At 40.8% G+C, this 27,107-nt stretch overlaps 2 protein-coding genes across 2 annotated transcripts in view; both read right to left on the bottom strand.

Moving 5' to 3' along the window:
• The window catches only part of LOC120033613 (calcium-binding protein 39-like), a 24,232-nt gene extending 6,490 nt beyond the window's left edge, over positions 1-17,742 (bottom strand). Inside the window, exon 1 of the mRNA XM_038980044.1 lies at positions 17,525-17,742. The gene's annotated coding sequence lies outside the window, so the exon portion shown is untranslated. The remainder of the gene's footprint in view (positions 1-17,524) is intronic.
• Positions 17,743-18,467: 725 nt separating this feature from the next.
• Positions 18,468-27,107, bottom strand: part of LOC120033432 (guanine nucleotide exchange factor DBS-like) — a 35,045-nt gene continuing 26,405 nt past the window's right edge. Inside the window, exons 15-23 of the mRNA XM_038979792.1 lie at positions 26,834-26,949; positions 26,444-26,606; positions 26,090-26,308; positions 25,721-25,942; positions 25,312-25,483; positions 24,913-25,185; positions 20,907-21,016; positions 20,552-20,777; positions 18,468-20,357 (exon numbers count right to left, since the gene is read on the bottom strand). Coding sequence (XP_038835720.1) covers positions 20,278-20,357; positions 20,552-20,777; positions 20,907-21,016; positions 24,913-25,185; positions 25,312-25,483; positions 25,721-25,942; positions 26,090-26,308; positions 26,444-26,606; positions 26,834-26,949 — 1,581 coding nt within the window. The 3' untranslated portion in view covers positions 18,468-20,277. The remainder of the gene's footprint in view (positions 20,358-20,551; positions 20,778-20,906; positions 21,017-24,912; positions 25,186-25,311; positions 25,484-25,720; positions 25,943-26,089; positions 26,309-26,443; positions 26,607-26,833; positions 26,950-27,107) is intronic.

The following is a 27,107-nucleotide window of genomic DNA, read 5'->3' on the forward strand; positions in this document are numbered from 1 at the left end:
AAGCTAAATGATCATTAGAAAACCATTTTGAAATTATGTTAGCACAGCTGAAAACTGTTGAGAATCAAATCATTTTCTTCTGAAGCTCATCAGTCTATTCTTGTTCTGAGAAACGAAGGCTATTCCATGTTTACAAACACTACAGGAACAAGTATCCGTACCCATTGAATGCAGTGATCAAAATATAGTGGCTATATCCAGGAAAGCCAAAGTTCCAACAGCTGGGCCTAAAATAGTGTATAAGAGTTAGCTGTGACTTATGTGGATGATGTTACAAATATTTTTTGGTCTGATGTGATTAATGAGTAGCATCCAGACGCTGCACTTGATGAATTTATGAAATTGCTTCTTCCAATTATTGATAAACACAAACACCTGTTAAGAAACTGACTTAAGGCTCCATGAGGAATTGAAAAACCCTATGGTTGAAAGAGATTGGGCAAAAGGAGTGGCTAATAAGTCTGGCTGCACATCTGACTGGCTGACTACTGCAAATTGAGAAATGTGACAACTCAACAAAAAGAAGAAACTGTATTATGAAGTCAATATCAAAAATATAAAGAATGATGGAAGTACTTTAAATGAATTTATGGGCAGAAAGACAAATTCAACTCCATCTTTCTTCGAATCAGATGGCTTATTCATCACAAAACCATTTAATTTTGCCAATTATTTTTAATCATTACTTCATTGGCAAAGTGGGCAAACTTAGGCAGGAAATGCCAACAACGAACAGTGTGCCAACATATTCATGCATAAAAAAAAAACTAATAATGAAAGAAAAGCATTGGAAGTTTGAATTTTGTAAAGTTAGTGTGGGATAGGTGGGGGGAAAAGGAATGTTATCGATCAATAATGACAAACCTCGTGGCATTGACAACTTCGATGGAAAGCTACTGAGGATGGTAGCTGACTCTATAGCCACTCCTATCTGTCATATCTAATCTGAGCCTAGAGGAAAGCCTTCGTTCTCAGGCCTGGAGGGAAGCCAAAATAATTCTGCTACCCAAGAGTGGTAAAGCGGTCTTTACTTGTTCAAACAGCAGACCTATAAGCTTGCTGCCAGCTCTTAGCAAACTGTTGGAAAAAATTGTGTTTGACCAAATAGATTGCTATTTCTCTGTAAACAAACTAACAACAGACTTTCATGCTTATAGAGAAGGAAACTCAACATGTACTGCACTGACAAATGATAATATGAAGATTGTGGGAGCTGTACTGTTAGATTTCAGTGCTGCCTTTGATATTATTGACCATAAACTGTTGTTGAACCTCAGCTCAGCTTTCAACCTCCGCTCTAAATCCACGATATGGCAATCTAATATAAAACAAGGGTTTTCTTTAATGGAAGCTGTAAAGTGTGCTGTACCGCAGGGCAGCTCTCTAGGCCTTCTACTCTTTTTTTGAAAATCCCAAATTGTTTGCATAGTCAATTTACACAAGCTCTGACACACACTTACCCCACCAGACATGCCACCGGGGGTCTTTTCACTGTACCCAAATCCTGAACAAATTCAAAAAAACGTAATGTTATACAGAGCCGTTATTGCATGGAACTCCATTCCATCTCATATTGCTCAAATAAACAGCAAACCCGTTTAAGAAAAAAATAGACAAAGCGACACCTCACAGCACAGTACCTAGATAGTTTGTGTATGCATAGATACGTTGGCTACTTATGCCTTTAAAAAAAATGTAAGTAGTTCTGTCCTTGAGCTGTTCTTGTCTATTAATGTTCTGTATTATGTCATGTTTCAAGTTGTGTGGCCCCCAGGAAGAGTAGCTGCTGCATTTGCAACAGCTAATGGGAATGCTAATGAAATCCCAAAATACCCCTGCGGTCCAACTCATCCCAAACCATCTCAATTGGGTTGAGGTCAGGTGATTATGGAGGCCAGGTCCTCTAATGCAGCACTCCATCGCTCTCCTTCTTGGTCAAATATCCCTTACACAGTCTGGAGGTGTTTTGGGTCATTGTCCTGTTGAAAAACAAATGATAGTGGGACTAAGTGCAAACCAGATGGGATATTGCTGCAGAATGCTGTTTTAGCCATGCTTGTTAAGTGTCACCAGAAAAGCACCCCCACACCTTCTCCTCCATGATTCATGGTGGGAGCCACACATGCGGAGATCATCTGTTCACCTACTCCGCGTCTCACAATGACAGAGCGGTTGGAACCAAAAATCTCAATTTGGACTCCGACCAAAGAACAGATTTCCACTGGTCTAATTTCCATTGCTCGTGTTTCTTGGCCCAAGCAAGTCTCTTATTGGTGTCCTTTAACAGTGGTTTCTTTGCAGAAATCCAACCATGAAGGCCTGATTCACGCAGTCTCCTCTGAACAGTTGATGTTGAGATGTGTCTGCTACTTGAACTCTGCGAAGCATTTATTTGGGCTGCAATCTGAGTTGCAGTTAACTCTAATGAACTTATCCTCTGCAGCAGAGGTAACTCTGGGTCTTCCTTTCTTGTGGTGGTCCTCATGAGAGACAGTTTTATCATAGCGCTTGATGGTTTTTGCGACTGCACTTGAAGAAACTTTCAAAGTTCTTGAAATGTTCTGAATTGACTAACCTTCATGTCTTAAAGTAAGGACTGACTGTCGTTTCTCGTTGCTTATTTGAGCTTGTCTTGCCATAATATGGACTTGGTATTTTAGCTATCTTCTGTATACCCACCCTACCTTGTCACAACACAACTGATTGGCTCAAACACATTAAGAAGGAAAGAAATTCCACAAATTAGCTTTTAACAAGGCACACGTGTTAATTGAAATGCATTCCAGGTGACTACCTCATGAAGCTGGTTGAGAGAATGCCAAGAGTGTGTAAGCTATGATCCCTTATTGATGTCACTTGTTAAATCCACTTCAATCAATATAGATGAAGGGGAGGAGACAGGTTAAAAAATGATTTTTAAGCCTTGGGACAATTGAGACGGATTGTCTGTTTGCCATTCAGAGGGTGAATGGGCAAGACAAAAGATTGAAGTGCCTTTAGGTGCCAGGCACAGTGGTTTGTGTCAAGAACTGCAACGCTGCTGGGTTTTTCCACACAACAGTTTCCTGTGTGTTTCAAGAATATTCCACCACAAAGGACATCCAGCCAACTTAACACAACTGTGGGAAGCATTGGCGTCAACATGGGCCAGCAACCCTGTGAAACACTTTCGACACCTTGTAGAGTCCATGACCCAACGAATTGAGGTGCAAGCCAATATTAGGAAGGTGTTCTTAATGTTTTGTACACTCAGTGTATATCACACATTATAAACTGGGTGGTTCGAGACCTGAATGCTGAAAACTGTGGTATATCACGGGTATGACAAAACATATTTTTACTGTTCTAATTACGTTGGTAACCAGTTTATAATAGCAATAAGGCACTTTGGGGGTTTGTGGTATATGATCAATAAACCACGGCTAAGGGTTGTATCCAGGCACTCCACATTGCTTTTAGCCGTGGTATATACTACACCCCCTCAAGCCTTATTGTTTAATTTTACCATATATCAGTGTACCACAGGCATTTCTCCCCTTACTTGCCATGGGGTGCATCCCAATAGTCTGAAGTATCTTCTTCTAATCTCCTCTCGTTCATCTACATTGATGTGAAATAAACAAACAGAAGCCTGCATCCCCTGTGGGTGTCCCAGACCAGGACTGAAGAACATTAGTAGTGATGGAGGAGAGGAGACAAGGAGAGGAAGGCAATTGTATTGAGATACACCCACAGAAAGAAGAGTGCAGTCTTCCCCCTGGGATCTAGCAGTGATTTATAAAAGGGCATAAGCAATACCGCTTACGCTGAGTCAGACTACACTCTGCACACCTCACTGCATTCAGCATGGTTGTCATGACGACAAAACAAAAGGCAGCCAGACGACAGATAATAGGTGTGTGCGTTTCATCACTCAAGAGGATGTCTCAACAATGTGCGTCCGAAATACTGAAATAGCCTACTCATGGCCAGTGCAAAGTTAGGCCAACTCCGTTTGAGATTTAGGATCCCAATGGTTCGCCATGTTGGCACCTAGAGTTCTAACACAGTTTACATTCTAGCAAGAATCTTACAACATTATTGTTATGGAGTGTTTGATGCCAACATGAAGGATAACCTAGCTGCTGAAAAACTCTCCGAGAGAGTGTGAGGGAGAGGGTGGGGGTGAGTATAACTTGTGACTGTTAATCCTTAGTGCTGAGCGTGACGGTATTACCTCCATTCCTCCCAGAACAGAACAGACAGACTGATGTCAGGAGCTTGTTACTTTGATCACAGTCCACAGCAGGAGACTATTCAGTGGACTGCATCCCTCACAGCCTTGCACATCATGTAGAGCAGATGGGATTCCCTATTCCTATTTTATTCATGCAAGAGAATGTCTGTTCTACACTATCCATTTCTATCTGGATGTTAGGTATGCTTGCAGTCACCCCTGAAAAATCCCCAGCGCAAAATGCAGGACAGTGAACCCAAGAAAATAATTTTCCTATCCCACTCACTGACTACAAGCAAGAAAGGAGCCCCCTCTCTACCCAACCCCGCTCTCCCCACCCAGACCTGTTCAGAAAACTGCATTTCCCATGAAGCTGTGAAGTAAACACAGTATAAGTATTATCTTTGTCTCTGCATTGTTGGGAAGGGCCCGTAAGTAAGCATTTCACTGTTAGTCTACACCTGTTGTTTACGAAGCATGTGATAAATAACATTTGATTTGATTAATGCAACTTTAATAACAACCCATCAATCAGAATTAAACAAGATTGAGGCTAAATGTCTCTGGACAGGCAACTGCATGAGTTCATAATGGAAGGGATAATCCTGATTCAGACACGCCACAACATGCTCAACCAGGAAATAAAAGGCTGCTAGCCTACTTTATAAACATACCACGAAGCCTACGGATATGAGGAGCGATTGGATGAAACCAAGGGGCCTGGATGTAGCCTAGGCCCAGTTGAACACAATTCACAGACTTGTGTTCATTATCGGACCTCTAGTAACAGACTAGGGGCCTACAGTATGTAATATTTTACAAATAAACAGATTTTCCCTGGATTATCTGTAACCTTAACCTTGTCTAATGTAGCCTAGAAGGACAGAGTTAGGTAACAGACATATCCTATGTATACAATCTACAGTATATGTGATCCTTTTTAGAGCATGGTGCTTGTGAGGCCAGGGTAGTGGTTTCGATTCCCGGGACCACCCATACGTAAAATATATGCACGCATGACTAAGTTGCTTTGGATAAAAGCATCAGTTAAATGGCATATATTTATATTGATTTCCCCCATGCTAGATTACGGAGACGTAATTTATAGATCGGCAGGTAAGGGTGCTCTCGAGCGGCTAGATGTTCTTTAACCTTCGGCCATCAGATTTGTCACCAATGCTCCTTATAGGACACATCACTGTACTCTATACTCCTCTGTAAACTGGTCATCTCTGTATACCCGTCGCAAGACCCACAGGTTGATGCTTATTTATAAAAACCCTCTTAGGCCTCACTCCCCCCTATCTGAGATATCTACTGCAGCCCTCATCCTCCACATACAACACCCGTTCTGCCAGTCACATTCTATTAAAGGTCCCCAAAGCACACACATCCCTGGGTCACTCCTCTTTTCAGTTCGCTGCAGCTAGCGACTGGAACGAGCTGCAACAAACACTCAAACTGGACAGTTATCTCAATCTCTTCATTCAAAGACTCAATCATGGACACGCTTACTGACAGTTGTGGCTGCTCGTGATGTATTGTTGTCTCTACCTTCTTGCCCTTTGTGCTGTTGTCTGTGCCCAATAATGTTTGTACCATGTTTTGTGTTGCTACTGTGTTATCATATGTTGCTGCCTTGCTATGTTGTTGTCTTAGGTCTCTCTTTAAGGTAGTGTTGTCTCTCTTGTCGTGATGTGTGTTTTGTCCTATATTTATATTTGATTTATTTTTAATCCCAGCCTGTCCCCGCAGGAGGCCTTTTGGTAGGCCGTCATTGTAAATAAGAATTTGTTCTTAACTGACTTGCCTAGTTAAATAAAGGTTAAATAAATATATTTTTAAAAATAAGGAGGAATGCTTTTAGCCGTTCCTAATGGGAGTGCTTGTATTTCTTGTCATGGGCCTAGAACAGCAAGGTTGTTATCCTATACTGACACTAGAGCTGGGACGATAAACTGAAAATGATCGACACCGACCACTTATCGTGAACATTTTGCTGATATCGGTCATTACATAAATATCCTATAGGGTCCTACTAGAGAAATGGGAATTATGAAATTATATAAATTTGCTAATATGGGTTATTGTTTATGGGACAAGTGATAGCTACAACAATCAAAGTAGTTGTAGTAGTTTTAAGGGTAATAAAAAATAAAATAATAACTGTGGTACACATTAAATGTTATAAGCGTATCGTTAAATGTATTGTTATCGTGATAATTCAATGAATTTAGCTGGATATGGATTTTTGGCCATATCGCCCAGCGCTAACCGGCACCCTGGTATTACAATTAAATAAACTTACCTCATCTAACCGACACGCTGGTATTACAATAGGCATACTAAATAAACTAACCTCATCTAACCGACACGCTGGTATTACAATAGGCATACTAAATAAACTAACCTCATCTAACCGACACGCTGGTATTACATAGCATACTAAATAAACTAACCCCATCTAACCGACACCCTGGTATTACAATTAAATAAACTTACCTCATCTAACCGACACGCTGGTATTACAATAGGCATACTAAATAAACTAACCTCATCTAACCGACACGCTGGTATTACAATAGGCATACTAAATAAACTAACCTCATCTAACCGGCACCCTGGTATTACAATAGGCATATTAAATAAACTAGCCTCATCTAACCGACACCCTGGTATTACAATAGGCATATTAAATAAACTAACCTCATCTAACCGGCACCCTGGTATTACAATAGCATATTAAATAAACTAACCTCATCTAACCGACACCCTGGTATTACAATAGGCATATTAAATAAACTAACCTCATCTAACCGACACCCTGGTATTACAATAGGCATATTAAATAAACTAGCCTCATCTAACCGACACCCTGGTATTACAATAGGCATATTAAATAAACTAGCCTCATCTAACCGACACCCTGGTATTACAATAGACATATTAAATAAACTAGCCTCATCTAACCGACACCCTGGTATTACAATAGACATATTAAATAAACTAACACGCTGGTATTACAATAGGCATATTAAATAAACTAACACCCAGGTATTACAATAGGCATATTAAATAAACTAACCTCATCTAACCGACACCCTGGTATTACAATAGACATATTAAATAAACTAACACGCTGGTATTACAATAGGCATATTAAATAAACTAACACCCTGGTATTACAATAGGCATATTAAATAAACTAACCTCATCTAACCGACACCCTGGTATTACATAGCATATTAAATAAACTAACCTCATCTAACCGACACCCTGGTATTACAATAGACATATTAAATAAACTAACCTCATCTAACCGACACCCTGGTATTACATAGCATATTAAATAAACTAACCTCATCTAACCGACACCCTGGTATTACATAGCATATTAAATAAACTAACCTCATCTAACCGACACCCTGGTATTACAATAGGCATATTAAATAAACTAACCTCATCTAACCGACACCCTGGTATTACAATAGGCATATTAAATAAACTAACCTCATCTAACCGACACCCTGGTATTACAATAGGCATATTACATAAACTAACCTCATCTAACCGACACCCTGGTATTACAATAGGCATATTAAATAAACTAACCTCATCTAACCGACACCCTGGTATTACAATAGGCATATTAAATAAACTAGCCTCATCTAACCGACACCCTGGTATTACAATAGGCATATTAAATAAACTAACCTCATCTAACCGACACCCTGGTATTACAATAGGCATATTAAATAAACTAACCTCATCTAACCGACACCCTGGTATTACAATAGGCATATTAAATAAACTAACCTCATCTAACCGACACCCTGGTATTACAATAGGCATATTACATAAACTAACCTCATCTAACCGACACCCTGGTATTACAATAGGCATATTAAATAAACTAACCTCATCTAACCGACACCCTGGTATTACAATAGGCATATTAAATAAACTAGCCTCATCTAACCGACACCCTGGTATTACAATAGGCATATTAAATAAACTAACCTCATCTAACCGACACCCTGGTATTACATAGCATATTACATTAACCCCATCTAACTGACACCCTGGTATTACAATAGACATATTAAATAAACTAACCTCATCTAACCGACACCCTGGTATTACAATAGGCATATTAAATAAACTAACCTCATCTAACCGGCACCCTGGTATTACAATAGGCATATTAAATAAACTAACCTCATCTAACCGACACCCTGGTATTACAATAGGCATATTAAATAAACTAACCTCATCTAACCGACACCCTGGTATTACATAGCATATTACATTAACCCCATCTAACTGACACCCTGGTATTACAATAGGCATATTAAATAAACTAACCTCATCTAACCGACACCCTGGTATTACAATAGCATATTAAATAAACTAACCTCATCTAACCGACACCCTGGTATTACAATAGCATATTAAATAAACTAACCTCATCTAACCGACACCCTGGTATTACATAGCATATTACATTAACCCCATCTAACTGACACCCTGGTATTACAATAGGCATATTAAATAAACTAACCTCATCTAACCGACACCCTGGTATTACAATAGCATATTAAATAAACTAACCTCATCTAACTGACACCCTGGTATTACAATAGGCATATTAAATAAACTAACCTCATCTAACCGACACCCTGGTATTACAATAGCATATTAAATAAACTAACCTCATCTAACCGACACCCTGGTATTACAATAGGCATATTAAATAAACTAACCTCATCTAACCGACACCCTGGTATTACAATAGGCATATTAAATAAACTAACCTCATCTAACCGACACCCTGGTATTACAATAGACATATTAAATAAACTAACCCCATCTAACCGACACCCTGGTATTACAATAGACATATTAAATAAACTAACCCCATCTAACTGACACCCTGGTATTACAATAGGCATATTAAATAAACTAACCTCATCTAACCGACACCCTGGTATTACAATAGGCATATTAAATAAACTAACCTCATCTAACCGGCACCCTGGTATTACAATAGACATATTAAATAAACTAACCTCATCTAACCGACACCCTGGTATTACAATAGACATATTAAATAAACTAACCTCATCTAACCGACACCCTGGTATTACAATAGGCATATTAAATAAACTTACCTCATCTAACCGACACCCTGGTATTACAATAGGCATATTAAATAAACTAACCTCATCTAACCGACACCCTGGTATTACAATAGACATATTAAATAAACTAACCCCATCTAACTGACACCCTGGTATTACAATAGGCATATTAAATAAACTAACCTCATCTAACCGACACCCTGGTATTACAATAGACATATTAAATAAACTAACCTCATCTAACCGACACCCTGGTATTACAATAGGCATATTAAATAAACTAACCTCATCTAACCGGCACCCTGGTATTACATAGCATATTACAGTAACCCCATCTAACTGACACCCTGGTATTACAATAGGCATATTAAATAAACTAACCTCATCTAACCGGCACCCTGGTATTACATAGCATACTAAATAAACTAACACCCTGGTATTACATAGCATATTAAATAAACTAACACCCTGGTATTACATAGCATACTAAATAAACTAACCTCATCTAACCGGCACCCTGGTATTACATAGCATATTAAATAAACTAACCTCATCTAACCGACACCCTGGTATTACAATAGACATATTAAATAAACTAACCTCATCTAACCGGCACCCTGGTATTACAATAGGCATATTAAATAAACTAACCTCATCTAACCGACACCCTGGTATTACATAGCATATTAAATAAACTAACCTCATCTAACCGACACCCTGGTATTACATAGCATATTACATTGACCCCATCTAACTGACACCCTGGTATTACAATAGGCATATTAAATAAACTAACCTCATCTAACCGACACCCTGGTATTACAATAGGCATATTAAATAAACTAACCTCATCTAACCGACACCCTGGTATTACAATAGGCATATTACATAAACTTGCCTCATCTAACCGACACCCTGGTATTACATAGCATATTACATTAACCCCATCTAACTGACACCCTGGTATTACAATAGGCATATTAAAAAACTAACCTCATCTAACCGACACCCTGGGATTTACAATAGGCATATTAAATAAACTAACCTCATCTAACGACACCCTGGTATTACAACCCCATCTAACCGACACCCTGGTATTACAATAGCATATTAAATAAACTAACCTAATCTAACTGACACCCTGGTATTACAATAGGCATATTAAATAAACTAACCTCATCTAACCGACACCCTGGTATTACAATAGCATATTAAATAAACTAACCTCATCTAACCGACACCCTGGTATTACATAGCATATTAAATAAACTAACCTCATCTAACCGACACCCTGGTATTACATAGCATATTAAATAAACTAACCTCATCTAACCGACACCCTGGTATTACATAGCATATTAAATAAACTAACCTCATCTAACCGGCACCCTGGTATTACATAGCATACTAAATAAACTAACACCCTGGTATTACATAGCATATTAAATAAACTAACACCCTGGTATTACATAGCATACTAAATAAACTAACCTCATCTAACCGACACCCTGGTATTACAATAGACATATTAAATAAACTAACCTCATCTAACCGACACCCTGGTATTACAATAGGCATATTAAATAAACTAACCTCATCTAACCGACACCCTGGTATTACAATAGGCATATTAAATAAACTAACCTCATCTAACCGACACCCTGGTATTACAATAGGCATATTAAATAAACTAACCTCATCTAACCGACACCCTGGTATTACAATAGACATATTAAATAAACTAACCTCATCTAACCGACACCCTGGTATTACAATAGGCATATTAAATAAACTAACCTCATCTAACCGACACCCTGGTATTACAATAGGCATATTAAATAAACTAACCTCATCTAACCGACACCCTGGTATTACAATAGGCATATTAAATAAACTAACCTCATCTAACCGACACCCTGGTATTACAATAGGCATATTAAATAAACTAGCCTCATCTAACCGACACCCTGGTATTACAATAGACATATTAAATAAACTAACCTCATCTAACCGACACCCTGGTATTACAATAGGCATATTACATAAACTAACCTCATCTAACCGGCACCCTGGTATTACAATAGGCATATTAAATAAACTAACCTCATCTAACCGGCACCCTGGTATTACATAGCATATTACATTAACCCCATCTAACTGACACCCTGGTATTACAATAGGCATATTAAATAAACTAACCTCATCTAACCGACACCCTGGTATTACAATAGCATATTAAATAAACTAACACCCTGGTATTACATAGCATATTAAATAAACTAACACCCTGGTATTACATAGCATATTAAATAAACTAACACCCTGGTATTACATAGCATACTAAATAAACTAACCTCATCTAACCGACACCCTGGTATTACAATAGGCATATTAAATAAACTTACCTCATCTAACCGACACCCTGGTATTACAATAGGCATATTAAATAAACTAACCTCATCTAACCGACACCCTGGTATTACAATAGACATATTAAATAAACTAACCTCATCTAACCGACACCCTGGTATTACAATAGGCATATTAAATAAACTAACCTCATCTAACCGACACCCTGGTATTACAATAGCATATTAAATAAACTAACCTCATCTAACCGACACCCTGGTATTACAATAGACATATTAAATAAACTAACCTCATCTAACCGACACCCTGGTATTACAATAGGCATATTAAATAAACTAACCTCATCTAACCGACACCCTGGTATTACATAGCATATTACATAAACTAACCTCATCTAACCGACACCCTGGTATTACAATAGGCATATTAAATAAACTAGCCTCATCTAACCGACACCCTGGTATTACATAGCATATTACATTAACCCCATCTAACCGACACCCTGGTATTACAATAGGCATATTACATAAACTTGCCTCATCTAACCGACACCCTGGTATTACATAGCATATTACATTAACCCCATCTAACCGACACCCTGGTATTACAATAGGCATATTAAATAAACTAACCTCATCTAACCGACACCCTGGTATTACATAGCATATTAAATAAACTAGCCTCATCTAACCGACACCCTGGTATTACATAGCATATTAAATAAACTAGCCTCATCTAACCGACACCCTGGTATTACAATAGGCATATTAAATAAACTAGCCTCATCTAACCGACACCCTGGTATTACATAGCATATTAAATAAACTAGCCTCATCTAACCGACACCCTGGTATTACAATAGGCATATTAAATAAACTAGCCTCATCTAACCGACACCCTGGTATTACATAGCATATTACATTAACCCCATCTAACCGACACCCTGGTATTACAATAGGCATATTACATAAACTTGCCTCATCTAACCGACACCCTGGTATTACAATAGCATATTAAATAAACTAGCCTCATCTAACCGACACCCTGGTATTACAATAGGCATATTAAATAAACTAACCTCATCTAACCGACACCCTGGTATTACAATAGGCATATTAAATAAACTAGCCTCATCTAACCGACACCCTGGTATTACATAGCATATTACATTAACCCCATCTAACCGACACCCTGGTATTACAATAGGCATATTACATAAACTTGCCTCATCTAACCGACACCCTGGTATTACAATAGGCATATTACATAAACTTGCCTCATCTAACCGACACCCTGGTATTACAATAGCATATTACATAAACTTGCCTCATCTAACCGACACCCTGGTATTACAATAGCATATTAAATAAACTAGCCTCATCTAACCGACACCCTGGTATTACAATAGCATATTAAATAAACTAGCCTCATCTAACCGACACCCTGGTATTACAATAGCATATTAAATAAACTAACCTCATCTAACCGACACCCTGGTATTACAATAGGCATATTACATAAACTAACCTCATCTAACCGGCACCCTGGTATTACAATAGGCATATTAAATAAACTAACCTCATCTAACCGACACCCTGGTATTACAATAGCATATTAAATAAACTAGCCTCATCTAACCGACACCCTGGTATTACATAGCATATTACATTAACCCCATCTAACCGACACCCTGGTATTACAATAGGCATATTACATAAACTTGCCTCATCTAACCGACACCCTGGTATTACAATAGCATATTAAATAAACTAACCTCATCTAACCGACACCCTGGTATTACAATAGGCATATTAAATAAACTAACCTCATCTAACCGACACCCTGGTATTACAATAGGCATATTACATAAACTAACCTCATCTAACCGACACCCTGGTATTACAATAGACATATTAAATAAACTAACCTCATCTAACCGACACCCTGGTATTACAATAGGCATATTAAATAAACTAACCTCATCTAACCGACACCCTGGTATTACAATAGGCATATTAAATAAACTAACCTCATCTAACCGACACCCTGGTATTACAATAGCATATTAAATAAACTAACCTCATCTAACCGGCACCCTGGTATTACATAGCATACTAAATAAACTAACACCCTGGTATTACAATAGACATATTAAATAAACTAACCTCATCTAACCGACACCCTGGTATTACAATAGGCATATTAAATAAACTTACCTCATCTAACCGACACCCTGGTATTACAATAGGCATATTAAATAAACTAACCTCATCTAACCGACACCCTGGTATTACAATAGACATATTAAATAAACTAACCTCATCTAACCGACACCCTGGTATTACAATAGGCATATTAAATAAACTAACCTCATCTAACCGACACCCTGGTATTACAATAGCATATTAAATAAACTAACCTCATCTAACCGACACCCTGGTATTACAATAGGCATATTAAATAAACTTACCTCATCTAACCGACACCCTGGTATTACAATAGGCATATTAAATAAACTAACCTCATCTAACCGACACCCTGGTATTACAATAGACATATTAAATAAACTAACCTCATCTAACCGACACCCTGGTATTACAATAGACATATTAAATAAACTAACCTCATCTAACCGACACCCTGGTATTACAATAGGCATATTAAATAAACTAACCTCATCTAACCGACACCCTGGTATTACAATAGCATATTAAATAAACTAACCTCATCTAACCGACACCCTGGTATTACAATAGGCATATTAAATAAACTTACCTCATCTAACCGACACCCTGGTATTACAATAGGCATATTAAATAAACTAACCTCATCTAACCGACACCCTGGTATTACAATAGACATATTAAATAAACTAACCTCATCTAACCGACACCCTGGTATTACAATAGACATATTAAATAAACTAACCTCATCTAACCGACACCCTGGTATTACAATAGGCATATTAAATAAACTTACCTCATCTAACCGACACCCTGGTATTACAATAGCATATTAAATAAACTAACCTCATCTAACCGACACCCTGGTATTACAATAGGCATATTAAATAAACTAACCTCATCTAACCGACACCCTGGTATTACAATAGACATATTAAATAAACTAACCTCATCTAACCGACACCCTGGTATTACATAGCATATTAAATAAACTAACCTCATCTAACCGACACCCTGGTATTACAATAGGCATATTAAATAAACTTACCTCATCTAACCGACACCCTGGTATTACATAGCTTATTAAATGAACCTCATCTCACCAAATATCTAGCATTGGTTGATTAGATGTGAAACTGGAAAATAGTTGATCTACAGCCAGACAGGTTAGCTGACAACGTCACGAAAACAATGCACTAACTCTTTTTGACTCTATGCATACACACTGGACTCTACCCACACAGACACTCCTACGCATACACACTGGACTCTACCCACACAGACACTCCAACACATACACACTGGACTCTACCCACACAGACACTCCAACACATACACACTGGACTCTACCCACACAGACACTCCTACGCATACACACTGGACTCTACCCACACAGACACTCCAACACATACACACTGGACTCTACCCACACAGACACTCCAACACATACACACTGGACTCTACCCACACAGACACTCCAACACATACACACTGGACTCTACCCACACAGACACTCCAACACATACACACTGGACTCTACCCACACAGACACTCCAACACATACACACTGGACTCTACCCACACAGACACTCCAACACATACACACTGGACTCTACCCACACATACACACGCACACTGTCGCCACACACACACACACACATCACATATCATATATCCTGTTAACAAGTCACTTTACCCCTACCTATAAGTACATATCTACCTCGATTACCTCGTACCCCTGCACATCGGCTCGGTACCCCATGTATATAGCCAAGCCATCATTGCGGATTTAATCCTTGTGTTAAAAATTGTTCTACTTTATTGTATTCTGCATTGTTGGGAAGGCCTCGTAAGCATTTCACTGTTAGTCTACACCTGTTGTTTACTAAGCATGTGACAAAAATATAAAAGTTTACATGTCAACGATCCATTGATTCTAAGTCAACCCCGCCTGTTTTGCTCCATGGTTGCGAATGCATCGACTTTTTTTGCTAAACAAGCTATAGGGAGTCATTTATGGAGCTATAGGGAGTCATTTATGGAGCTATAGGGAGTCATTTATGGAGCTATAGGGAGTCATTTATAAATCATGAGAATGGTTACGGTAGTAGGAGAGAGAGACTGAAGCAGGAGAGGGGAGAGGTACTGCCCTTCACAGGGCCTGACATGATTCCATCTCCATCAGTCAAGATGGAGTCCAGTCCCAGAGCTCCATGAACAAACACACACAACCTCATCACAGAAAGAATAGAGACAGAACAATTCAGAACTCAGACTGAATGCAAACGGAACCCAGACAAAACAAAAAGACTGATGGAACACTCCAATGGGTTGTTCTATTTCAGGGGATGTTCTGCAGCCATTTTGCCTGTTATCTTTATCATCAAACCACCATCATCATTCTGGCCTCTAATCACCTCTAACCACAGATAGAGGGTCAGATACTTTCCAACCCCTAATGGTGAAGGCTATGATTGGGGGCAGGGTAATCTGGTCCTAGATCTGTGGTTCGAGCTGCTGAAATAAAACTCCCATAAGGCCTAGAGTTACCTAAAGTGTCACTGAGCATCATGATTGTCCCTGCACTGACTACATCACTGATGACATAAGCCTATGCAGCTTGTCAGACATGTCATAGGGTACTCTTTAAAATGGTGAGACAATCTATCCTATGTGAGGTGCAGTCTGGGTGACAGTTGTTCATGCCTGGTCTAAGATTGTGAATGTTGGTAGCCAATCTGACACTTTCAAAACATACATTTACATCACACATCCTGTCTAATGACACGGACTGTCTGATTTAGAAATATGGAGGCACAAATAATTATGCATTAAAGCTGGAGATCACAAAACTAGTCTGGCTGGATAAATACATAAATAAATGAATAATAACAAAACAAGGGGCCAAACTAAAAATGTAACATGGTAGGTCAAGGTCCAATGTCTTTAAATTAAGAAATTATTTATAAGACGAACATTTCGATTAGGTTGTTACTGTAGGCCTAATAGAGAATGACAGCTGGCTAGACAGAATAGCAGCCTATGCGACGGCCTCTCTCCGTCTTCACTGTTCATTGGTGTTCCTATCCTACTGCACGGAAAGCTAAGCTCTGCTAGTGCTAAAGCAAAACAAACACTGTACAAACAAAGCCAGACTTGACACATTCGATGCGTGACATTACGCAAACACACTCTACTTGTCCTGTGTGTTAAAGGACCATCAACATGTTTAGGGAAGAACGTTCCCGGATGAAAGCTTCACATGACATGTAGATTAATGTAGACACGCAGAAATAAAACAAATAAGACATGTGCGAATATGTCAACTATGGGATACACCCGTTTGGGGTTTTAAACTCCCTTTAACAGAATGGATGTCACATGCATACATCGGACCGTTTTAGCAGCTAATGGTTTAACAGAAATGCAGCTAAACAGATTGGCAATGGCTGCATTTAATTAAAGTAGAAAGATTGTTTCAAACTTGAATCGATTGAATACAATGTTAAGGGCAGCATCACTTTGAAACATTTGAACAATAATCGTGGGTTAAAATTGCCTAACTTTGCCTAGCTAGCTATCTCGTAAGAATCTAATAAATTACGAATACTTACGGTGCAAGAGTCTATTTTGTATTTTTTCTCTCGGATGTCTTTGCTGCTGTCTCGATTCTCAATGTAACCGAGCAGCTTTTTCTGGTCACGCCAGCGGTGTGTTTGTTGTATGCTGGGCAAAACGTCAGAGGAATATGTGTATGTGCGAATTAAAATGTACGGAATCTTTTAAGAAGGCAGTGCAGAATTCCATTTGGTCTGATTCGATATGAGCCACAGTCCCGGGAAAGGCGGCGCACACTGAATATTTATCTACCAGCCCATTGGTCCTTTCCCCTGTGACGTTGAGGGATTTTCATATCCGGATCACAATTGTTTTTTAGATTTCATGGATAATAGCAGCTATGCTCTAGAAAAACATGCTCGAACAATGTTTTGATTATGGCTGTGTTTTTTTGTGTACAAATTATTTATAAATGGGAAAAAGTCAATTTGACCCTTAAACCGGCGAAACAAGATGGCCCTACTGTAGGTCTATCAGTTACAGCACACAAAACAGGTATTCACCAAACCTCCGTGAACGCTGGAAATCACTCTTCTAGAGCTTAGCAACTAGGGGTGAATCATAATCTTTTCTAGTAATATACACTCAATAAAATATTTCATAAAATATTTTTGGTAGAAGCCTAACTTGAGTTGTGCGTGGTGTATTCTATTCATATACTGTACTGTTTTTATGTTGTGTTATGTCAAAATCACAAAAATATTGAAAATATGAAACAATTTCAAATGTATACATTTTCAAATATGTCTAGGCTGTGAGTGTGAAAATCGACATTAAAATAAGACCGTAACTGCAACGTTAAATTATTTAAAACAAACTAACGACCACACAGTGAGCAATGATCGACTACATCATTTAATGATATCTGATGGTTTTATAATGAGAAAAACCAACAGTCATTGGATTAAAGCAAAGAACGTTTGTCTTTATTCAGCGGCTTTAATAATACACCTCAGAGATACATATTTACACATATACACAGATATGAATGCATATCATTAATTATATAAGATCTGTATCAATACTTGTTACCGTAGGAAAATAAAGAACTAAATAATGCGGCAAGGTGCTGTATAACAATGTGACACACAGTAACAACATTGTCATCTCACTGGGGGAAAATCCAAAAATATATACAGTAGAACAATAAGTTATAAAAACAGTTATAACTAAAACGGTTATAACCAAAACAGTTTACAACCTTTTATTGTGCGTGCTAAAATTTGAGACAACCATCATTCTGAGTTGAACTTTCAGCACCATCTTCGGTTTTCAGTGTACAGACTGCATTCTCAAATGAGGAAAAGGATGATATTTCTATTAATATATGTTGTCTCAGGAGTTAAGAAATTACCATGGAAACATGCTCCGCCAACCAATTAATAAAATATCTTTGATATACTTAGACCCACGAAAACATATCCATGGTCCTCATACACAACATACACATTTTAAATGAAAAATACGAGGTATAGGATAATAATATCTGTAGATTCTGTACAAATCTTTCTCAAATAAATGAACTTACACACATTGATTAACGCATACAAATAATTCATTTTAAGTCTATACTCTCTGGTACAGTACACAGTTATTTCAACATCAATCGACCTGACATTAATCTTTTTATGGGAATCTCAATCTTCAGGGGATTTCTGTGTAGTGTATAAGATTTCACTTTGAGCCAAGAGAAAATGATTCAGAAGAACATCCTGAGCACTGTTATTGTTGAAGTATCTATGATATCTGACCGTCCTGTAATATCGCCCCTGCCTAAAGAACACCTGGTAGTTTAAAGCCCAGCTCTCTCAGATCACTGGGAACAAAGCCAAGAGTTCACTAATAGCCCAGACAGCACAGGTGGAGGAAGGAGAAACAGGGAGGGAGGGAGAGGGACTGGAAATGTACTGGAGGGCCTCTGGACAAAGCCATAGATATACAGAGTTGACCAAACTCAAAAAGTATTTCATGACAATTCCATTCTAATTTGCATTCTTGCTACAATGTGATTGTCTCGACACTTTTACAGTTTAGTTTGTCTTGGGGAAACATATGAAATATAAATCCCTCATCTATTTTTAAAGTCACTCAGGAGAGGACTGAGGACATACTGAGGAGGTTGACTGCCTGACACAGAGAAACATTGTGACACAACTGGTTACGAGTCCACAGGAGAGAGACTGAGGCGTCTGTTTGTTTGTCTGTTGAAGTGTTGAGTTCAGTAGAGGAGCTCCTGGCTCCATATCACTGTCACCTTGTTGGAGTGGGAGGAGCGGTACCACGCTAGGCTAACAAAGCCTGCCTGTGTGTGTGAATGGAGCGGGTGTGTCCTTCCTTGTTCATCTCTGTCAAACAGGTAGGGGAGAGGCCTGAACTTCCTGTTCTCAATGTGTGCTAGCCCTCAATCACAGTAACAAGGCCAGGACACTACCTCTTATCCCTGAGAGTAGAGTATGTCCAGAGGAAAGCAGTCCTTCATTACCTTCCCTTCACATTGACAGATAAGCAGCTATTAGACTGCTTTCTGCTACATTCCAGGCAGCCTCCACTTCAGTATGAGTGAAGTATCTATGGACTGTAATGAAAACTAACGTGTGCAAGCATTTCACTGTAAAGGCTACACCAGTTGTATTCGGCACATTTGATTTGATTTGAACAGTAGTAGAGGGGAAAAGTGCACGTGTCGTTTGAACAGTCAACCACTGGGTGGCGCTGTAGCTGTGTCTCAGGGCTTAGAGGGGGTGGGACTTTAGGGCTTGATGTCCGAGAAACTTGTGTAGGTTTCACTGCAGCTGGAGGAGGTGCTGAGGTTGCCAGTTATGCTGCCCTCTGTAACACACCAAAACACACACAAGTTAGTTTCCATTAGAGTCCACAGATACTTCTAAAACAAACTAAAATACAGACACACTCCTGTTACTTTTCAAAATAGCTATTTGGGTTGCAAGATACAGTTCCCTCTTGCACAAACCGAGAGAGAGACTGAAGAGAAAGAGGCAGACAGACAGACGGAGCCAGTGTACCTGAGCTGCAGAGGGACTGCGAGGACTTGGACTCTGTGATGAGGGTGAGAAGGTTGGCTGCTGCTACCCAGCCATCTTTGTTGCTCCCCATGTTTCTAACAAACCACTGTCCGTCATCTCCCTCTTTAATCAGCTGCACCATGTCTCCACTCTTCACTGACAGGTCCTGAGGACCTCCTTTCTCCTTCTCATAGTCCGCCACCACTGTGAACCTGTCGCCGACAGCCTGGGGTCACAGGGTAAAGGGCAAAGTTCATATGTTTGCGTCCAGTGTGTCATGTTACTATGTGTGTTGCTAGGGAATAACAAGTAACTTTCATAACATGTTGTAGACATGTTGGCGACCATGACTCACCAGCTTCCTGCCTCCCTCATCCTCAGGGTCAGAGTTCATGGGGTCCTCGGCGCTGGAGTACCCATCATGCACTTCTGGCACGTCCATGGAGAAAGAGGCCTTGTTCCAACCTAGGGGGAGGAGGGAAAGAGAGAAGGAGAGTAGGAAAGAGAGAAGGAGAGTAGGAAAGTAGGAAAGAGAGAAGGAGAGTAGGAAAGAGAGAAGAAGAGTAGGAAAGAGAGAAGGAGAGTAGGAAAGAGAGAAGGAGAGTAGGAAAGAGAGAAGGAGAGTAGGAAAGAGAGAAGGAGAGTAGGAAAGAGAGAAGAAGAGTAGGAAAGAGAGAAGGAGAGTAGGAAAGAGAGAAGGAGAGTAGGAAAGAGAGAAGGAGAGTAGGAAAGAGAGAAGAAGAGTAGGAAAGAGAGAAGGAGAGTAGGAAAGAGAGAAGAAGAGTAGGAAAGAGAGAAGGAGAGTAGGAAAGAGAGAAGGAGAGTAGGAAAGAGAGAAGGAGAGTAATAGAATTCAGCAAACTCGATTTGATATCTAGATTAAGATTTAACAGTGGCACCAAAAATTCCAAGACACATCCAAGATAGATTGCAATTTAGAGAACGTTATTGTCATGAAATGTTTGATCCCAACATGGAGGATAGTTTGTCAAACTAGAGAAAGGGAGTGACACTCAAGAGGAAAGGAAGAGTGGACACTAACACAATCGTACACAAGACAAGGTGAACTTGATGCAAACACATCCATTGACAGAGTACACTGTAAATCCAGAACCACAAGAACCAGATTAGAACCCAAAGAACATGATTGAATAACCAAGAAGAACAGACGTGGAGTCCTAGCATCCAGTGAGACCTAGATCAATGCATTGTGATCCGTCAGAAACATAGACACACAGCAACCAACACGACAACACATGCCACAGAGAGAGACACACAGCAACCAATACGACAACACATGCCACAGAGAGAGACACACAGCAACCAACACGACAACACATGCCACAGAGAGAGACACACAGTAACCAACACGACAACACATGCCACAGAGACACACAGCAACCAACACGACAACACATGCCACAGAGAGAGACACACAGCAACCAACACGACAACACATGCCACAGAGAGAGACACACAGCAACCAACACGACAACACATGCCACAGAGACACACAGCAACCAACACGACAACACATGCCACAGAGAGAGACACACAGCAACCAACACGACAACACATGCCACAGAGAGAGACACACAGTAACCAACACGACAACACATGCCACAGAGACACACAGCAACCAACACGACAACACATGCCACAGAGAGAGACACACAGCAACCAACACGACAACACATGCCACAGAGAGAGACACACAGCAACCAACACGACAACACATGCCACAGAGACACACAGCAACCAACACGACAACACATGCCACAGAGAGAGACACACAGCAACCAACACGACAACACATGCCACAGAGAGAGAGACACAGCAACCAACACGACAACACATGCCACAGAGAGAGACACACAGCAACCAACACGACAACACATGCCACAGAGAGAGACACACAGCAACCAACACGACAACACATGCCACAGAGAGAGAGACACACAGCAACCAACACGACAACACATGCCACAGAGAGACACACAGCAACCAACACGACAACACATGCCACAGAGAGAGAGACACACAGCAACCAACACGACAACACATGCCACAGAGAGAGAGACACACAGCAACCAACACGACAACACATACCACAGAGAGAGACACACAGTTTGCCTTACAGTAAACAAACAACCCAAATCAGTATTTTCCGGCTGTGAATATCACACAGATATTCAACAGCAAATCTCAGAGAGAAGATTTGTCTGTGATTGTGGAACAAGCTAGTGATTTGTGACTATGTGTTGGGGGGGTGTGTGGAAGAAGCAGAGCAGGGTCCAGGCCAACCACACAGTGCAGCAGCGTGTTCCTCCCAGGCATGTTGTCACACTACCTCTCCTTTTGGCCTTTAAGAGACTAGAGGTGCTGAGCCACTTGGCCCTGCTCAGAGTGATGTGAGGAGTCTGACCAGGCTCTGAGGAGAAGAAGAGCAGTCAGCAACATCGTCCAGGTGAACGCTGTGTCTGCCACTCAGGTGGCTTTGAAGTACACAGGTGTAGGTTGACTCATCCATCAAACTGTCTTACAAAGGCCTTTCAGGCCAACAAGGCTTTCATAGATTTTTCACTTGTTTAAAACAAGACATTGTTGCATCTTCTGTGTCAACGATCGTCAAATTTGAATTCTCTTATCTGGTTCATCTCCATGTTGCAGTCCCTCGTCAGTCCAGTGTCTTTAGCTAGACAGTACCAATGCACTCAGCGGGCCCTGGTGGCTGAATGTCTTACATTGATCTACCACAATTCATTCCCTCTCCAGTTTACTCAAATAATGCTTGCATGATGGTCACACAGAGATATATTTTGGGATGATGGGGAGTTGACATGGTGCTGAGATGACTACAGTGAGGGAGGGTCAGGATGGATGACTACAGTGAGGGAGGGTCAGGATGGATGCCTACAGTGAGGGAGGGTCAGGATGGATGGATGACTACAGTGAGGGAGGGTCAGGATGGATGCCTACAGTGAGGGAGGGTCAGGATGGATGGATGACTACAGTGAGGGAGGGTCAGGATGGATGGATGACTACAGTGAGGCAGGGTCAGGATGGATGCCTACAGTGAGGGAGGGTCAGGATGGATGGATGACTACTGTGAGGGAGGGTCAGGATGGATGGATGACTACAGTGAGGCAGGGTCAGGATGGATGACTACTGTGAGGGAGGGTCAGGATGGATGCCTACAGTGAGGGAGGGTCAGGATGGATGGACGACTACAGTGAGGCAGGGTCAGGATGGATGACTACTGTGAGGGAGGGTCAGGATGGATGGATGACTACAGTGAGGGAGGGTCAGGATGGATGGATGACTACAGTGAGGCAGGGTCAGGATGGATGACTACAGTGAGGCAGGGTCAGGATGGATGACTACTGTGAGGGAGGGTCAGGATGGATGGATGACTACACTACAGAGTCAAACACAGGTATGACATGGACTAGATAGAATACCTTTACACCCAAAGGGAGTTGGGTCACTCTTAATCTCGTGGCGTTTGGCTTTATGGTCAGGGCTAAGGAGGGATCCTGTCGGCCGAAGAACAGAGACAGAAGAGAAGGAAACAGAGAGAAATAATAAAGAGAGCAATAGAAAAACAGCTGTGAGAGAGGGAAGAGCTTCCTGAAACTGACTAGATTAATTAGCTACTTGCTAATACTATTGGAGACATCTAAATAATGAGGCTGGGGGACAGGCCTACTAAAACAGACACTAATTCTAATATTTGATGTATTAACCGCAAACTATACTGTAGTATACCTGGTTGAGAGAATACCATTGGTAATGTTAGACTTTTACCAGCAGGGTGAAGAAATTCTGCAAAGGAAAGCATGCCAAAATATCAGTCTTCAAAAGCCCTGATGCAGTCGACTACTGGAAAGGATGTGTCCTGTCTAAAATCATATCAGGGGGGTAGGTTAAGAGAGCTTGGGGTTGACTTCAAAATGGAGAACATATCTTTGCCATATATGATGACGACAACATGGGGGCTGCCTCCAGGACACTAGTGTTACCTTTCTGACTCTTCAGATTGCTGAAGCCTTGAAGGGTAAAACGCTTTTTAGCCACTGATGCCCTGTCAGTGGTGGGACTGGTGACTGTCTCCTCTACAACCACGGTAGAGAAAGAGGGACAGGAAGGAGAGACAGAGTAAAGTGGTTTGAAGAGGAAGAGAAAGAAAGAAAGCTCAGATTAAAGGAGGATAAGGAAGAAGGAAGTAGGAAAAGATTCAAGGACGGCTTGGGTACCTAACCAGACGAGGGGGGGTCACTAAAACTGCAACAGAAGTTTGCTTTCTTGTCATGATAGAAGTAAAAAACATTTTCTTTACTCAACAAAATAGGGCAACTCACCTTTGTGTTTTGGGGAGGAGGGGGAGTTGGGGTCAGAGAAGACAGCATCTGTCTTCTTCTCTTCTCCCTTCTTCACGCTCTTCTGACAGTTCCTAAATGGACTATGAGGGAGAAACAAACAGGTGAAAAAGAGAAGAACCAACCATGTTGATTCCTTCTCTCTAACTGTCTCTAGCCATGGTCTCTCTGTAAAATCTGACCTGAGACAGATCGGTGGGCTGTTGCTGGTTGGACTGGGAGACATTGTGTCTGACGCCTTCTTTTGACTAGATTCTGGAACAAATCATCACAGTTACTAACAGAACACAGACACAACAACAGAGAGTTTAGCATCCAGATGTGTATCAACTCTGGAATGTGTGTGCGTGTGTCTGTAATGCCGCAGATCCCCCATCTTACCCCTGCAGGCCTTCAGCTGGCCAGTCAGAACCTTCCTGATCTCGTTCAACCAAGATGTTTTGATCTCAGGTGTCGCAGCCTGGACGATAAACACCTCCTCTCTGGAATTACACCAGATCTCAAACTTCTTGTTGTCACCCTTGGCGCTCTCCGTGATGCCCACCGCACTCATCTGTTTGAGAGAACCGAAGAATATTACACTTTTATTTCACTGTTGAACTCATAACATACTAAAGATCCAAGTAAAAATCAAAGGAGAGCCAGCCAGACAGCCAGCCAGACAGACTGCCAGACAGACTGCCAGAAAGTCAGTCAGGACATTGAGGAAGTGTTTGAAGCTGTACGAGGGGGCTTTCTCGTAACCCTCCCCCAGACAGTGAGCCAGCCAGCCAGACATTAACAGACTCACGTTGAGGGAGTGTTTGAAGCTGTAGGACGGGGCTTTCTCGTAACCCTCCCCATTCTCCTCCCGTCTCTTACAGAAGAGCAAGGCTTTTTCATGCAGGAACAGGTGTCTCTGCATGGGCTTGAAGCGGGCCAGGTCCTTGACCTTAGCGTGACCTTTCTTGTGTTCCGTCCACACGCTGAACGACCCCTGCATCAGCAGCCTGCCCAGCTCCGTCAGGCTCCCCTGGGGATCAATAAATTAACACAATAAATCACAAGTAGGAAAGATAACTGAGCGTTGTCTGTGGTACAGAAGATGTTACACGGTTGGGTAAATTTTTCCTCTCCACCCTAAAGCATGAGGAGAATAGGGGTGTTGTGGTTAGCTGACCTCATATCCTGTGATGGCGATGAGGTGCATGGAGTCGTTGACGGCCTTCAGGATCCCCAGGATGGAGGACAGCGCCTCCTGCAGGTCCTCTGAACCCTCACAGCCCTTACTGTACTTCAGTAACTCCTTCAGTATCAGCTGGTATTTGGTTATCCTCTGGACTGGCTTGAGGAGGTACGAGTCCAACCCCAGTTTGTGTTCCAACTTTCTCTGGCACTCCTTCGTAAAAACAAACAATCACACGTCAATACATGTATTTTTATTTTTTTATTTTTTTACAAGCTTACAGTATACTGAGCTTGAGGATCCTATCCAAGATACACTGAGGGCCCTGGAAGAAAGGTGAAAGGTTACCTGGAAGAAGGCGCAGTCGGAGCACTGTCTCCACAAGCTCTCAGAGCGAGGTTTGTTCTGACAGTACTTCTCATAGATCTGCAGGTCGCCCATCCTCTCCAGGAAACAGCGTCCCACCAGCTCAGGGACGTCTGTGTAGGTCTCCAGCTCCCTGAGGAATGTCCTGATGAGAGACACAGACAGACAGCGGGATACAGGTTAGTACTACCGAGGTTGGGAAGCACTGGGGGGCTTGAGGTAATGTTAACCAAATTAAATATTGTTAAAATTGGACCCTATAAATCGATATGGTTGAATGAATGTGCCTCTTCTCTAACAGCTGTTCACAATGACAGGAAATTTCTCAGTAAACATTATGTAACATGGGTGTTGCAGTGGAGTAAAAGTCACCTCTTGTGGAACTGGTAGATCTCTGGCATGTTTCCAAACAGGACATCCTTCCTGTTGAGCAGCGCACTGGGGAGGAGGTGGGCCATGGCAGGGTTGTCCATCTCTGCAGCATAACCCTGGAATAACAACACATACTAAAATGTTAACACAGGACAATCTGAAAATGCACATCTATGATAAGTCAATTTTCAACAAAAACATATAAATATATATATTACTACATTTAGGACAGTAAGTGAAGAAGTGGCGACCTCTAGTGGTCAGAAGTGACACA

Source organism: Salvelinus namaycush, chromosome 40, assembly GCF_016432855.1.
Source record: "Salvelinus namaycush isolate Seneca chromosome 40, SaNama_1.0, whole genome shotgun sequence".
Lineage (NCBI taxonomy): Eukaryota > Metazoa > Chordata > Actinopteri > Salmoniformes > Salmonidae > Salvelinus > Salvelinus namaycush.